Here is a 17,386-nt window from a genome sequence, read left to right on the forward strand (position 1 = left end):
CTAAGAAAAACAACGGTCCCAGGATGGTGTAGGAGCCTTGAGGTACTCCATATAAAGAATAGCGGTCCAAGAGTGGTCTAAAAGGACCTTGAGGTATTCCACATAAAGAGTAGCGGTCCTAGAGTAGTCCAAAAATACCTTGAGGTACTCCACATAAAGGATAGCGGTCCTAGAGTAGTCCAAAAATACCTTGAGGTACTCCACATAAGAAACAATAAGGATCTAAGGGTCTAAGTGTGGTGTATTTGCATGTGTGCGTCCGCACGCACACAGGCGCGGCTACTTGTACTGTACAATGACTAGTAATAAACGAGCATCTATCAGAGCCGGTTGTTTCACTTAAGTACTTGCATATACCTCACTGGCGACGATCCGCGTCTTACCCGCGTGTGTATTTAAAATAACCGTTATAATTATGGCTACTAAAACTTCTATCGGGAATTTAAGTCAGTTTGACCATAATACCCAAGAATGGGAAATTTTCAGTAGTCGTTTGAAGCAGTTCATTGTTTTAAACGAAGTTAAAGATCAGATGAAACAGGCATTGCTATTGACCCATCTGCATGACGATACATACCGGCTATTGAAGAACCTTGTGTACCCAAAAAAGGTAGAAGAAGTTGGGTATGACGAGCTGTTGAAGGTGCTCGACGGTCATTTTACTCCAAAGAGGTGTACCTTTGCTGATAAGAGCAAATTTTACGAGGCAACGCGTGACGTGGGGGAGAGTGTCGAGAAGTGGGCGGCTAGGATCAGAGGACTCGCCGTACACTGCGAGTTTGGAGCCTCGCTGGACATGCTGCTGCTGGACAAGTTCGTGCTGGGGCTACGCGCCGGCAAGGAGCGCGAGCGACTCTTCGAGCAGAACGTCTCCACGCTCACGCTGGCGAAGGCGATGGAGCTGGCACAGCAGACGGAGTGCGCGCAGAAGGCGCGTGCAGACGCGGTGGCCGTGACCGTGAAGCAGGAGCCGGTGTACCGGGCGGGCGCGCAGCCGTCCGCCGGCCGCCGGGATCCCGAGGCGAGGACCTGCTCGGTGTGCGGTATGAGGAGCCACGACGAGAGTAGGTGCCGATACAAGTCCTACCGGTGCCAGCTGTGTGGTGAAAAGGGACACCTCAAGAAAGTATGTACTTCCAAGAAGCAGTCCAAGTGTCGGGTGAACAATGTTGAAGCGACAGAGTTCTCGGCAGAAGGTGGAGACTGCGATAATTGCCAGGAATGTAAACTTCTTAGTTTAAGGTACGTTAATTATAAGCCAATATTAATTAATGTATCTGTTAATGACCTTGAATTGAACATGGAACTGGACTCGGGCTCCGGTGCGACCATTATTAATGACAAATTATACAAGGAAATGTTCCCTAATGTTTCATTATATAAAAGTGATCTAAAAATGTGTCTATACGATTATCATAAAATAACGCCCATTGGTTTTTTCGTTGCGAAAGTAAAATTTATGTCAAAAGAACGATTGTTAAAAATTTACGTTATAAAAAACGGCGGACCGCCAATATTGGGCCGTGATTTTATGACAAAGTTTAATTTGTCATTCACTGTAGACAACAAATTTGTTACAGATGTCAACATTAATCAGAGCTCGAGTGAGGTAATAAGGTTGTTAAATCAATTTAGTAGTTTATTCGAAGAAGGGTTAGGCGAATTTTATAAGTTCAAAGTCCACTTGCAATTGAAAGAGAACGTTAAACCTAAGTTTTTCAAACCGCGGCCAGTTCCGTTTGCTCTAAAAAAACGGGTAGAGGAAGAAATCGATCGGCTGGTAGATTTAGGTATACTCGTACCGGTTAATTTTTCAGAATACGCAACGCCTATCGTGCCTGTATTGAAGGAAAATGGCAAAGTCAAAATTGCAGGAGATTTCTCGGTCACGTTAAATAAAGACATGGTTATCGATAAGTACCCGATGCCGCGTATAGAGGAGGTTTTTGCTAAAATAGGCGGTGGTGAAAGTTACACGAAATTAGACCTTAGCAACGCGTACAATCAGTTCGTTTTGTCTGATAGCTCTCAGGCGCTTACGACCATTAGCACCACGAAGGGTCTTTATAAATATACTAGGCTAGTTTATGGTCTCGCCAACGGCCCTGCTATTTTTCAACGCGCTATGGAGTCGCTGTTGGTAGGTATTGACGGAGTCAGCTGTTGGTTGGACGACGTGTGTGTAACGGGACCGACGAACGAAATCCATTTGGCGCGATTGCGAGAGGTTTTGACTAGGTTTAGCGATGCAGGTTTAAAGTTACAGAAAGAGAAATGTGTTTTCTTAGGTGATAGTGTAACTTATTTAGGCTACGTTATTAATAAGAATGGCTTACAAACGTCAAAAACAAAGGTGGAAGCTATTCATAAAGCACCAAGGCCGACTAATGTAACGGAGGTAAAGAGTTTTTTAGGACTCGTAAATTATTACCGTAGTTTCATACCGAACGCGTCGAACATGTTAAGTCCTCTACACGAGCTACTGCGCGCGGAGGCCAAGTGGGAGTGGGGACGTTCACAAGAAGAGGCGTTTCATGCAGTTAAAAAGGAGCTGGGCTCCGAGCGGGTGCTGGCTCATTTTGACCCGGAGGCTCAGCCAGTGCTTAGTGTGGATGCAGGACCAGGCGGGTTAGGTGCCCTTCTGGCACAACGCGACCCGGCAACCGGCGCCGAGCGCCCCCTCGCGTTCGCCTCGCGCTCGCTCAACGCTAGCGAGAGGAATTACAGTCAACTTCAGAAAGAAGCTGCGGCAATCATTTTTGGTGTTAAAAAGTTCCACCAGTACCTGTATGGAAGGCAAAATCCGTTTGTTTTAAAAACCGACCATAGGCCTTTGTTGTCCATTTTCGGCAAAAATAACGGCATTCCTGTCATGACCGCTTCCCGGCTACAGCGATATGCAATTATTTTATCGGCATATAATTATAAGGTTCAGTAAATAAGTAGTGCGAATAATCTCGTAGCTGATTATTTTTCTCGTGCGCCGTTGCCTAATATGGGCAATGACGAGCATAACGAAGATAACGATGAGGTGTCTTATTTAAATTTTTTAGATGAAAGTGTGACTCCCGTGACAGCTGATAAAATAAGACAGGCTACCGGAAATGATGCCACATTAAAAAAAGTTTTTAAGTATATGAGTATCGGTTGGCCGCGAAAGATAAGTTGTCCATCTATTCTACCTTATTTTAGATGCAAAACGGACTTACAAAAAGATAATGGTATTCTTTTCCGCGGTCACCGGGTGGTTATTCCGACAGTATTTCGAGATCAGCTGTTACGTGAATTGCACACTGGACATCTAGGTATTGTCAAGACAAAAAGCGTCGCGCGCGGTAAGATGTGGTGGCCTAACATTGACGGCGACATCGAGCGCTGGATCGGCTCATGCGCCGCGTGCGTGGCCGTGCGCGCCGCCCCGCCCCGCGCCGCTCCCGCGCCCTGGCCGCGTCCTCCCTCTGCCTGGTACCGGGTGCATATCGATTACATGTCTATTCATCAGAAAGTTTACTTAATTGTCATAGACGCATATAGTAAATGGTTAGAGTGTCTATTGATGGACAAAGGTACAACTACTCGAGCGCTGATATGTAAACTTAAGGAAATATTTTCCAGATATGGCGTACCGAATGTCATTGTATCTGACAATGATATTAAAATTAATTCTGCCGAATTTAATTCTTTTTGTGCAATGAATGGCATTCGTTACGTCACTTCTCCAGTTTATCACCCGGCCAGCAATGGTCAGGCCGAGAATTCTGTGAAGACATGTAAAAAGATGATTAAATGTATAGATAAAACAGATAAGTCACAAGTTGAGGATAAACTGATGGGTTTATTATTCGAGTACCGTAATACTCCCCATTGTTCCACGGGTCAAACTCCAGCGAGTTTGATGATGGGCCGTAATTTAAGATCACGGTTGGATCTTGTGATACCAGATGTTAATGAATGTAAAGATAATATTGACAAAACTGTTATTGACGACTGTAGAAAATTTAATGTCGGTGATCAAGTATGGGTTAAATGGTTCACCGAAAAAAAAAAGAGTTTTGGGTTCTAGGCACCATTCAAAATAAAATTGGTAACAGAATGTTTTTGATTTATGTGCATACTAACAATACTGTATGTAGACGCCACGTAGATCAAATGCTTCGGTATACAGGTGATCAATCTGACGTCATCAATGTAAGCGGGGATGCCGGGGCTGACGAGGACTCGTGGTCACCACCAGTCGAGCCGCCGCCAGCTCCGGCTGCCCCCGCGCCCCCGGCGGCGTGCGTGTCACCTCCGTCCCCCTCCCCCCGGGCCGACAGTCCCTCGCAGGCAGATGTACAGCCGCGTGACGTAGTGAGCGATGAGGCCGATGAGTATGATACAGGGCTTTCAGGGGAGGAGGAGGAAGTTGAGGAGCCGCGCGCGCCGGCCGCGGAGGTTCCGGAGGTCGCGGAGGCGCCGGTCGCACCTGCCGCGGAGGAGGCGCCTGCGCCGGCCGTCACTACCGACGCGCGGTTGCCGCCGCCGCGTCCGACAATTACTAGACCGAATTTAAGGCCCAGAGATAAAAAGATTAGTTATAAGAGTTAATGTTATTATGTTGTGTCTGTTAGTTATTATAGGTACTTATTAGGTAGTATTAAAATACTGATGTATTGTTTATTCCATTGGCAGGTCTTACAATTAAAGGTGGAGAAATGTGGTGTATTTGCATGTGTGCGTCCGCACGCACACAGGCGCGGCTACTTGTACTGTACAATGACTAGTAATAAACGAGCATCTATCAGAGCCGGTTGTTTCACTTAAGTACTTGCATATACCTCACTAAGGTCTTAGCACCCTAAATTATTCCATATGAGAAACTACATCGGTCCGCACGGCCGCTACGTGTTCACGGTGGACGTGCCGCAGGTGTTCGCGCACTGGACCGTGTCCGCCGTCAGCATGTCGCCCACCAGTGGGCTCGGCATGCTAAATGAGCCGGAGCATGTGAGTAAAACTTTCGTTTTTGCCCTAAGCATATTCAGTGTACTAAGAAAAACACCGGTCCCAGGATGGTGTAGGAGCCTTGAGGTACTACATATAAAGAACAGCGGTCCAAGAGTGGTCTAAAAGGACCTTGAGGTATTCCACATAAAGAATAGCGGTCCAAGAGTGGTCTAAAAGGACCTTGAGGACTCCACATAAAGAATAGCAGTCCTACAGTAGTCCAAAAAGACCTTGAGATACTCCAGTCTTAGCACCCTAATTTATTCCATATGAGAAACTACATCGGTCCCGGAGTGGCTTTAATACCCTGTGGTACTCCACATTGGAAACAACAGCAGTCCCAGAGTGGCATGGAAGAACCTTGAAGTATAAGTCATAAGAAAACAATAGTGGTCCAAGAGTTGCCTCAAAGGGCCTTCAGGAACTCCATTATAGAAATAGCAGTGATGTGAAAGTACCCTGAGGTATGCCACAGTCCAGCAGCGTCAAGCAGTGGGCCTAATAATTATGTTTTAAATAACAATTTTGTGCAGGATGATTAAAAAGTATCAGTGTTTTGTTTGTTAACATTGCTAAGCAATATTTACTTAAACCAACTTAAAATGTTGTTTGTTCTATTACTCATCAATTTCTTTATTCACAGTACTAGCAGTGTTTTGTTTGTTAACATTGCTAAGCAAGGTTTACTTAACCACCAACTAACCAACCACCAACCAACCAACTTAAAATGTTGTTTGTTCTATTACTAATCAATTTCTTTTTTCACAGTACGTGGGAGTGTTACCGTTCTTCATCCAAGTGGAAGGGCCGGACCGTTGCCGGCAGGGCGAGCAAGTCGGCCTGCGCGTGGTCGTGTTCAACTACCAGCCGCAAGCCGTCGAGGCGGTGGTCGTTCTGTCTGCCTCGCCTGACTACAAGTTCGTGCATGTCGAGGAGAATGGCATCGTGAGTATACAAGTTAAACAGGCCGAACATTCTTCATCCAAGTGGAAGGGCCGGACCGTTGCCGGCAGGGCGAGCAAGTCGGCCTGCGCGTGGTCGTGTTCAACTACCAGCCGCAAGCCGTCGAGGCGGTGGTCGTTCTGTCTGCCTCGCCTGACTACAAGTTCGTGCATGTCGAGGAGAATGGCATCGTGAGTATACAAGTTAAACAGGCCGAACATTCTTCATCCAAGTGGAAGGGCCGGACCGTTGCCGGCAGGGCGAGCAAGTCGGCCTGCGCGTGGTCGTGTTCAACTACCAGCCGCAAGCCGTCGAGGCGGTGGTCGTTCTGTCTGCCTCGCCTGACTACAAGTTCGTGCATGTCGAGGAGAATGGCATCGTGAGTATACAAGTTAAACAGGCCGAACATTCTTCAATCAAGTGGAAGGGCCGGACCGTTGCCGGCAGGGCGAGCAAGTCGGCCTGCGCGTGGTCGTGTTCAACTACCAGCCGCAAGCCGTCGAGGCGGTGGTCGTTCTGTCTGCCTCGCCTGACTACAAGTTCGTGCATGTCGAGGAGAATGGCATCGTGAGTATACAAGTTAAACAGGCCGAACATTCTTCAATCAAGTGGAAGGGCCGGACCGTTGCCGGCAGGGCGAGCAAGTCGGCCTGCGCGTGGTCGTGTTCAACTACCAGCCGCAAGCCGTCGAGGCGGTGGTCGTTCTGTCCGCCTCGCCTGACTACAAGTTCGTGCATGTCGAGGAGAATGGCATCGTGAGTATACAAGTTAAACAGGCCGAACATTCTTCATCCAAGTGGAAGGGCCGGACCGTTGCCGGCAGGGCGAGCAAGTCGGGCTGCGCGTGGTCGTGTTCAACTACCAGCCGCAAGCCGTCGAGGCGGTGGTCGTTCTGTCCGCCTCGCCTGACTACAAGTTCGTGCATGTCGACGAGAATGGCATCGTAAGTACAACAAACAAACAACACAACACACACAAAAACAAACAAACAACCAAACAAGCCAACAAACACACAAACAAACAAGTAAACAGGCCAAACAGTCTTCTCGTTCCAGAAGTGATTTAACATTATCCAAAAACTAGCTTTTGCCCGCGATTTTGTCTGCGTGGAATTAGTGACAGCAGCTAAAGTAGGTAGGTATAGCGCCTGGATAATGCTAATAGCATTCCATTCGCGCATTGCTTACTTCAATTATTAGGCAATGCATTAACTCTTTCAATTTCACCCCCCTTTGCACTCTCTTCAGGGATGATTTCCGACATAAAAACTATTTCAATTAAATTGGTTCAGCGGCTTCAGCTTGAAGAGGTAACAAATTAGCTCAATAGTGGGACCGGATTTTTGCACGAAAAGTTTTGATAATTCTAAAGTTGAAAAAGTGATACTTATCTGATATAGGACATATTTTTAAGCATATATGCTATATATGATGAAAAGTTAGAACAAGCGTTAGATATAAATTAGGTATTTATATATTTTTAGTAATGATTTTTTAATATTGAATTAAAGTGCAATGTTTAAGTTCCATTGTTTATAATATGTATGACGCTTTATAATGTAAAATTATTAGAATTTTTTTTAACGTGCTTCTTTGTCAAACTACAATTAGCTTATTATTTTGTCGATATTGAATTAAAGTTTAATAAATCCACAACAACATATCTAAATTTATAAGTTAATAGGCAAGCTAAAAAGCTAGAAGAATAAGATATATGCTTTAGAATTAATATGCGTTTTTTGTCCTATAAGATCTAATATTGAATTAGAGTCTGTAAAAATAAGTCTATTACTATAAAATAATATATGCAGCGTATATATGGAAAGTAAGAAATTTCTGTGTGTAGCTTGCATTGTAATAGTAAAATCTAGTTAAAAAGGCGCGAAATTCATAGATACGCCGCGCTGGTCCGTCCGTCGCCGGCGCGGCGCTCGAGAGCCTATCATAGCCTACCTATACCTCGCCCCTCGCCCCACCTCCCGCTCAGTAACACTGTCTGTCTTTTCTTATCATTCATTTGTTTGTTTACCGTGCACATATATAAATTATATGCGGACATTACGTGAAATTAAAATATCTTATTAAGTAAAAATACCTACAGCTGGTCAATCGGATCTTGTCAGTAGAAAGAGGCGGCAAATTTAAAAATGTAGGCGCGAAGGGATATCGTTCCATAGAAAATTTGAATTTCGCGCCTTTTTTTAGTGACAAGATTTGCTTGACCAGCTATTTTTCATTATCTTGACTAATATTGTAATAAAAATGTACAAGATATTCACAACTATTTTTTACCATAAAATAAAATAAAATAAAATAATCTTTATTGCAACTTTGAGTTGTTACATAACATTGGTTCCTGGCTCTCAAAGTAGGTTTCCCTGTGTCTCAAGAGCCAGTTCCTTCCCAATTACAAGCGTAGGTAATGTTACAATGTTAGACATTTTATATGACATATTAACAATATTAAAATTAATTTTAAAGAAAGATGAAACTGTGATGTGTGTGTACGCGCGCGTGTGTGAGTATTCTGTGTCTGATTTTTAGAATATGTGTGTGTTTCTGTGTGTTTACGCGCGTGTGTGTCTGGTTATTTTAGAATGTATGTACTAGAACACGCATCGTAATAGCTCTTCTGCTTCAGTATAACTTAATGATTTTAACCAAATCTTAATTTTGTTTTTTGATTGAAAATTACTAATGTTGTTTATATTAAGGGTTTTGTGTGCTTTGTTATATAAGTATGGTGCCAAAAATGAAAAATGCCTTTTAGACCATGCACTATTACAGCGAGGTACGGGGTAGTGAGCTATGCGTTTGTTGCCAAATGTGATTGTAGGGGCTATTAGTCTGTGGTATCTGCGTAATGTTTGATAAATGATAAAACTATACATAGTTTGTCAAAGGACTGTCTCATTTCAAACATAGACAGGGAGAATCATCATACTATCTTTGACTTACACTAGTACTAGCACCCAAAAGAAAAGGATGAATATAGTTTTTTGTTTTTATTTACTGACAAATTGGTTTGACCAACTATACCTATTTCTGGTTCCTATTGTCATGTCCTGTCCTATTCAACGTCAATATCATAATATGTATATTATAAACCAACTGCTCAATATTACACGGTATACATCCTGAATATACAATAAGGTAAGTGGCCTCACTTACCTTATTGTATATTCCGTGTGGGCCGTATATGCCTATACGGCCCACACGGAATACGTATGCCTCACCTTAAATTAAAATGGTTTTTTTTTTAATAAACAGGACATGAAGTATGAAAAACTCACTCAAATAGGTTTCTCATTTATTTAAGTTTCTTCATTATACCAAAATAGTTATAAAAATATTACGATACTCTTGGAAAATATACCTTTTATAAAAGTCCTATTATGGGCCTTATTGAACACTACCAGAGTATTACTTAATCCCGCAAAAAATAATCATTTTGACAGTAGGTAATAACAGATTTTATTGTTTTTAACTTAAGAGTTATACATATACAAATAACAATATTTGATACTTCATAACAGGAGGATTTATTTATAATAAGTGAAAATAATTATTTTGGGTCTTAATAACTAAAGATATAAAAATTATCTATTTTACGCGAAAATAGTAGGTAACTAAACATAAATCTTTATTAGTTACAGTAGTCTCATCCTTTAACATCTGGGGGCACGGCAGTGCCCCCGCCAAGACGAGAAAAGCGCAAGGGCACTATCTACCTTTTCTCGAAGCGCTTTGTCGTTTTTTGGAACCCTCATAACTTGGGGTTGGATTATACCAGATAAACAAAGTTCTCGGACTTATTAAGCATATCAATTGCATAGCTCTTATACTTTAGATTTTATTCATATCTAAAAACTTCGATTTCGTCACTGACTCACTCACTTGATGATCATCAATACCGGGTACTTCCTGAAGTCCTCTAAGAAGCTGAAATTTGGTATGTAAGATAGTTTTAGTACACAAACAACAAATAAATTCAAAAAAAAATTATCCCTAAGGGGATGAAGATGGGGTTTAATTTTGTATGGGAAATCAATAATCACTGAACCGATTTAGTTGAAATTTGGTATGTAGATAGGTATTGTTATGGGGAAGGATATAGAATAGATTTCAACCTCAAAGTTTACCCTTACGGGGTGAAGGCAGATTTCAACCCCAAAGTTTACCCTTACGGGGTGAAGGGTTTATATGGGGAATCAGTAAGAAGTACATTGTGTAACAGATGCCCCCAGATACTTATTTCAGGATTTTTAATATTAAATCACCCCCAACCCTTTAAATTAGGGGATGGAAGATTGTCATAAACAACTTACAAAAAGAAGTGAAATCCCATCAAAAACATTTTGATGTAAAATGTTGCCCAAACGAAACCATAAGGCTCGCACTGTCAAAAAGTTATCAGATCTCTTGCTAAGCTTCTAACTCTACAAGCCCTCTAACTTTACTAGCTCTACACCAAAAGTGTGTGGCTTGGCCGTTTCGTTTCTACAAGAACTATTGTATGTAAGTATAATACAAAAACCGCCCAAATGCGAGTCGCACTCGCGTTCCAAGGGTTCTGTACATTACACAATTTTTAACAATATATTTTTTTTAGAGAAAAGTGAGTAAAATGTCTTTAAAAAACCCCGTAGGGATCGGAAAACTAGGTACTTAAGTCCGACTCACGCTTGACTGCACATTTCTAATAGGTTTTCCTGTCATCTATAGGAAAAGAGCTAATATGTGTATTTTTTTCATAATTTTAGACCCAGTAGATTCGGAGATAAGGGGGGGGGGGGCGGGCGGAATGGTCATTTTTTGCGTATTTTCTTAAATAACTTCTAAACTATTTATTTTAAAATTATGAATAAATATATCTGACATTCTTACAATGAGCCCCTTCATTTGATATATATATATATATTTTTTTGAATTTCTATTATTTACTTTACATGTATGTCCTTGGGCTATAGACTTACATGTGTATACCAAATTTCAACTTATTGGTGCAGTAGTTGCGGAGCAAATAGGCTGTGACAGACGGACAGCCAGACACACGAGTGATCCTATAAGGGTTCAGTATTTTTCCTTTTGAGGTACGGAACCCTAAAAATAATGAATTTAATAAATTTTTCACCTTATGCCCATGTGGCGGTAGCGAAACAGTCAAGCCACATATTTTGACTAAGGTGTAGAGTTAGTGAAGTTAGGGCTTGTAGAGTTTGAAGCTTGGCTCGACAAGAGATCTGACAACTTTTTGACAGTGCTAGTCTTATGGTTTCGTCTTAGCAACAAAATTTACATGAAAATGTGTTTGGTGGGATATTTTTTTACAGTATAAATATTTATTCGTAACAGTAAGTATTATCTTTTAACATAATTTTTACAGTACATCTGGTGCTACATTACGACACCGGTGCTATAATAAGCACGTTAAAACACTCCCTTTGACCGTGTTTTAAAATTCGTCACTTGTTGCAAAATATCGATTTTTCGCAATTCTATCGTAAAAGAAAAGAAAACTAACGAAGGGGTTTACTGAAAGTTTTGCGTAACTTTTGAATAAAACCATTTATAACCATAATAATACATTTATTGCTTCTCAAAATGTTTCCCTTTACATTCTATGCACATATATTCACTCGCTCGGACCATTTTTGGAAGCATGAGGCCCAATCACTTGACTGCAATTTTTCGACGTGGTGATGAAACGTAGTAACTGCCTTATCCGGGGTCTTAAATGTCAAACCCCAAATTAAATCCTTAATTTTGGGAAATAGATAGAAGTCACAGGGTGCAATGTCTGGATTATAATCCGTATAAGAGACATTTTCCACGTTTTCGTAATTAAAAAATGTTTTTGCCTTTATTGCGGTATCGGTGGACGCATTATTATGACGCAGGAGGATGCGGCTTCTCGGTCGTCTCTCGCGGTCTTTTTCAATGACTGCGAGCACACAAATGGTAGTGTACTGCTCAGTATTTAACGTTCTTTTATTATTTAAAAGTACGGTACAAAAATGTCGCGTTTAAAAAAAACAGACGATCAAAATGTTTGGCAACGCTTTTGGCTTGTTGAACTTGTATGGGCCTCCTGTCACCTTCGAAAGACCCATTGACTGGACTAATGCCTTTTTTCCGGATCGTAGCAGTAAATCCAGGTTTCATCTCCTGTAACGATGTTATATACAGCATTTGAACTTCCTTGCATATACTTACGCAGCATTTCTCGGCACCAGTCAAAAAGTACCTGTTTTTGGACTGAAGTTAATTCGTGAGGAATCCAAAGACAACAAGGCTTCCTGACTTTTAAATATTCTTGTAAAATCTTTTGTATTTGTCTGAACCTATCCCTAATTGTCCTCAAATTTCGTCATAGGTGATCCGTGGGTTTTCTTCAATGAGTCGTCTCACAGTAGCCACGTTTCCTTGAATGATCGCCGTGGACGGTCGACCATCACGAAAATCATTACCTAGAATAATACTGTCTCTACTAAATTCACCATACCAACGCCTCACGATGCTCAGATGTGGTGCTTCAATCCCAAAAGCATTTTGAAGGCAAGCACTACACTCTTGCGGAGTAAGCGAACTTTTAAAATCATAACAAAATCATAGCTCTAAAAATATTTTCGCGTTAAAGCCATGTTCAACGCACTGACTTACTTTGACAAGCCATTAAAAACAAAAGACGATCGATTTGTCGCCAACATTTGTCACATTCCATAATCAAAAGCCTGTATTTTTTAAAAATATACAATTCATAATTTAAATGTTTACCAGTGGCCAATAGTGCAAAACATTCAGTGTGGCCTATGTAGTAGGAGAGAGGGGGAGTTTGTTAAGAACTATAGACAATAGAAGAGGAAGGATGCTTGGGCACCTGATACGACACGACGAATTTATCAAAAATATCATAGAAGGGAAAGTTGAAGCAAACAGGAAGAGGGGAAGACCAAGGAGAGCGTACATGGATCCAATAAAGGAAAAGATCAACGTCGTGTCGTATCGGACTGTCAAAGAGAAGGCGGAGGACCGCCAAACATGGAAATTCCACCGACCTATGTATTAACAAAAAAAAGTCACTTGTAATTAGTTACTGCCTTTAAAAAGTATAAGTGCCTCAATGTTATTAGACTTTTTGATTCTTTAAAACGTCTTTAGGTCAATAAAGCAAGTGAAAAAATATTAGAGTTAGACCAAGAAAAGTCTGCAGCAATTTTGACAGCCCACACAGTGCAAGTGTTATTTATAAGTCATAATTTCATAGAAGTTTCTTCAAATCGACCTTATTAATAAGAGATTAAAAATATTGAAAATTATCTTAAAATATTTTAATCTAATATTTCATCTCATACGTTCTATAAGGCCCGGGACTAGACCTTTTTACCTGCACTGACAGTGGGCCTTCTTAGCAACAAGTACAAATTCAGAATAATTGGGAATAATAGGGAGCAACTGCTATTTTTGAATGCTGGGCCTTGTTACCCGCCGGGCCTCATATGCCTGCACCTCACCTACCTTATTTATTTGTTTTACAAGGGGAAAAGTTGTTGATTAACCGCTCGTGCTAATATTGATACCCAAACAAGCGAAACAATTTTTTTTATTAAATAGGAGGCAAACGAGCAGACGGATCACCTGGTGGTTAGCGATTACCGCCGCCCATGGACACCCGCAACACCAGAAGGGTTGCAAGCACGTTGCCGACCTTTAAGATGGGGGTCTTTGAAGGTTTGAAGGTCGTATCGGACAGTTCATTCCACAGTTTGGCTGTGCGAGGCAGCAAGCACATTCACAAATTCAAACATTCTAAAATTGAACCACGAGCGGAGCGAGTGGTTCGTAAAGTTGAACCTTGAGCGTAGTGAAGGTTTCAAGGGACGAAGGTTAAATAAAATTTTCACCACATCAGCTCGTAAAGGCCCTCTTGATTGTTCGTAACGGATAAGAAAAGTGGCATTTAATTTGATGCAAATTTTGAGTTGTTACCGTAGGTAAATTGGATCAGTTGGTTGGTAATATTGACTTTAAAATGATAAATATTGAATAACGTTAGTTTGAAATTGATTTTATAGTCCGGGAGCCGGCTGCATGAAACAAACCTCATCAAAAAATAGAATATACCTACCCTGTAGAGGTACCTGACATTTAGTAGATTCCAACGCACTTGGTCGGCCTAGGCTTAACCTGGCAGATTTTGTACAAATGGCAAAAACGTTGGACAAAAATTCATCAAAAAAAACCTCATCGAAAAATAGAATGAAACTTGTATGGTAGGATACCTGACCTAGAGGACAGTAAAAAAAAAGTGGTCGGCCTCACCTTAGCCTGGCAGTTTTTGCAGTCCGACCAGATTTATTGGGTCACGTGAGAGCTACAATTTACCTCATCGAAAAATAGAATGAAACAAACGGATTATAATAGCTTAAATAAGCCTGTTGACGTATGTCTTGGTCGGCCTCACCTTAACCTGGCAGATTTTGCAGTCCGGCCAAATTTATAAAAAAATCATCAAAAAATTTTTATCGAAAAATCGTGTGAAACTTGTATGGTACGATAGCTGCCTTTGAGGACAGTAATAAAAAAATGGTCGGCCTAATCCTGTGTTTGCAGGTTCCTGTGTCCGACCAATTTTGTGGTACCACGTGAGAGCTACAATTTACCTCATCGAAAAATAGAATGAAACAAACGGATTATAATAGCTTAAATAAGCCTGTTGACGTATGTCTTGGTCGGCCTCACCTTAACCTGGCAGTTTTTGCAGTCCGACCAGATTTATAAAAAAATCATCAAAAAATTTTTATCGATAAATCGTATGAAACTTGTATGGTACGATAGCTGCCTTTGAGGACAGTAAAAAAAAATGGTCGGCTAAATCCTGTGTTTGCAGGTTCCTGTGTCCGACCAATTTTGTGGTACCACGTGAGAGCTACAATTTACCTCATCGAAAAATAGAATGAAACAAACGGATTATAATAGCTTAAATAAGCCTGTTGACGTATGTCTTGGTCGGCCTCACCTTAACCTGGCAGTTTTTGCAGTCCGACCAGATTTATAAAAAAATCATCAAAAATTTTTTATCGATAAATCGTATGAAACTTGTATGGTACGATAGCTGCCTTTGAGAACAGTAAAAAAAAAATGGTCGGCCAAATCCTGTGTTTGCAGGTTCCTGTGTCCGACCAATTTTGTGGTACCACGTGAGAGCTACAATTTACCTCATCGAAAAATAGAATGAAACAAACGGATTATAATAGCTTAAATAAGCCTGTTGACGTATGTCTTGGTCGGCCTCACCTTAACCTGGCAGTTTTTGCAGTCCGACCAAATTTATAAAAAAATCATCAAATTTTTTTTTATCGAAAAATCGTATGAAACTTGTATGGTACGATAGCTGCCTTTGAGGACAGTAAAAAAAAAGTGGTCGGCCAAATCCTGTGTTGGCAGGTTCCTCTGTCCGACCAATTTTGTGGTACCACGTGAGAGCTACAATTTACCTCATCGAAAAATAGAATGAAACAAACGGATTATAATAGCTAAAATAAGCCTGTTGACGTATGTCTTGGTCGGCCTTACCTTAAACTGGCAGTTTTTGCAGTCCGACCAAATTTATGAAAAAATCATCAAAAAATTTATATCGAAAAATCGTATGAAACTTGTATGGTACGATAGCTGCCTTTGAGGACAGTAAAAAAAATGGTCGGCCAAATCCTGTGTTGGCAGGTTCCTGTCTCCGACCAATTTTGTGGTACCACGTGAGAGTTACAATTTACCACATCGAAAAATAGAATGAAACAAACGGATTATAATAGCTAAAATAACCCTGTTGACGTATGGCTTGTTACGGGCGGCTTTCATAAATTCAATGTGGCAATGTGCGGCAGAATCCACTTGCATCAAATTTGATGCAACACATTGTGGCTGGACATTAAGAGATGAAATGTATAAGATCAAATGGTTTGAAGGACACATAACGCCTTTGCGAGTCGAAGAAATAACAATAAGATAATCACTTAATATATGTGAGGTTATCTTGTGTATTTTTATTTATTTATATTTATTGAGAAGTTCAACAGCGTTTACATTAAATAATATACAAAAAACATGAGAACTTATAGCATAGCCAATAACAGAACTTCCTGTAATTTATACATAACAAAAAATCATCTGTGGGTAGACTTGTAACTTGTGCTGTACAAGAATCGTAAATATAACTTAATTTGTAAGTCTTTAAGGTACAAGGAAAAAGAGAAAAAATTAATAATAACTGTAAACTGGAAAAAAAATCCTAAAATAGTAGGTATAGCTCTAATTTTGCGTAAACAATAAATAAAAAATAGTAAAATAAAAATACATACAGTACCTACATAAACGAGCGAATCTATTAGTTTGTATGCATTTATTGGAATTTATGTGTTCGTGTGTGTGTGTGTGTGTGTGTGTGTGTGTGTGTGTGTGTGTGTGTGTGTGTGTGTGTGTGGGTGGGTGGGTGTATGTGTGTAAGTGGGTGTGATAGTGCGTGACTACCAGGAAAGTTGCTTTGCAATTTGTGATTTGAAAACACGTCTGGAGGAGAAGAAAGGGTCAATGTTTTGGAGCGATTTATTATAGGTACGTGCGATTCTACTCAGAATTTAATAGAATAGAATTTTGGCCATAATTGGTACGATGACAGGGAATATGGAATAGTGTGGTGTGACGAGTTCGGCGCGTGGGAGCGCGGAGCCCTAACTGTGACAGCAATCCAACGCAGTCTAGATGCCCGTTGAGAACATCGTGGAGGAACATTTTACCATTTATTTAAATTTTGGAAGGATCACGTGCAGTTTTTCCTCTTATATTACAAGTGTTCGATTGAAAACTAAGCTTTGGTGTATACCTGGATCACCTGCACGTACAAGAAGGCGTTTCATATACGCCCGCCCATCAGATAGGTACACAAAGTCATGATGCGTATGGAATACAGCATGTGTGGTCCTATTCTAGCTGTCACGTGGTATCACAAATTTGGTCGGACTGCAAAAACTGCCAGGCTACGGTGAGGCCGACCAAGCCATACGTCAACAGGTTTATTTTAGGTATTATAATCCGTTTGTTTCATTCTATTTTTCGATGAGGTAAATTGTAGCTCTCACGTGGTACCACAAAATTGGTCGGACACAGGAACCTGCCAACACAGGATTTGGCCAACCACTTTTTTATTACTGTCCTCAAAGGCAGCTATCGTACCATACAAGTTTCACACGATTTTTCGATAAAAATTTTTTGATGATTTTTTTATAAATTTGGCCGGACTGCAAAAACTGCCAGGTTAAGGTGAGGCCGACCAAGACATACGTCAACAGGCCTATTTAAGCTATTATAATCCGTTTGTTTCATTCTATTTTTCGATGAGGTAAATTGTAGCTCTCACGTGGTACCACAAAATTGGTCGGACACAGGAACCTGCAAACACAGGA

General features: G+C 40.9%; 2 protein-coding genes across 2 annotated transcripts in view; both read left to right on the top strand.

Annotated features, from left to right (window-relative positions):
- LOC134672265 (uncharacterized) overlaps window positions 1-55 on the top strand; it is a 30,573-nt gene extending 30,518 nt beyond the window's left edge. The window contains exon 22 of the mRNA XM_063530163.1: window positions 23-55. Within this exon, the coding sequence (XP_063386233.1) occupies window positions 23-55 (33 nt within the window). The remainder of the gene's footprint in view (window positions 1-22) is intronic.
- A 6,044-nt stretch (window positions 56-6,099) lies between these two features.
- The window catches only part of LOC134672266 (CD109 antigen-like), a 28,613-nt gene continuing 17,326 nt past the window's right edge, over window positions 6,100-17,386 (top strand). The window contains exons 1-3 of the mRNA XM_063530164.1: window positions 6,100-6,114; window positions 6,188-6,467; window positions 6,517-6,683. Coding sequence (XP_063386234.1) covers window positions 6,100-6,114; window positions 6,188-6,467; window positions 6,517-6,683 — 462 coding nt within the window. The remainder of the gene's footprint in view (window positions 6,115-6,187; window positions 6,468-6,516; window positions 6,684-17,386) is intronic.

The sequence above is a fragment of the Cydia fagiglandana genome, chromosome 16, assembly GCF_963556715.1.
Source record: "Cydia fagiglandana chromosome 16, ilCydFagi1.1, whole genome shotgun sequence".
In the NCBI taxonomy this organism is placed as follows: Eukaryota; Metazoa; Arthropoda; class Insecta; order Lepidoptera; family Tortricidae; genus Cydia; species Cydia fagiglandana.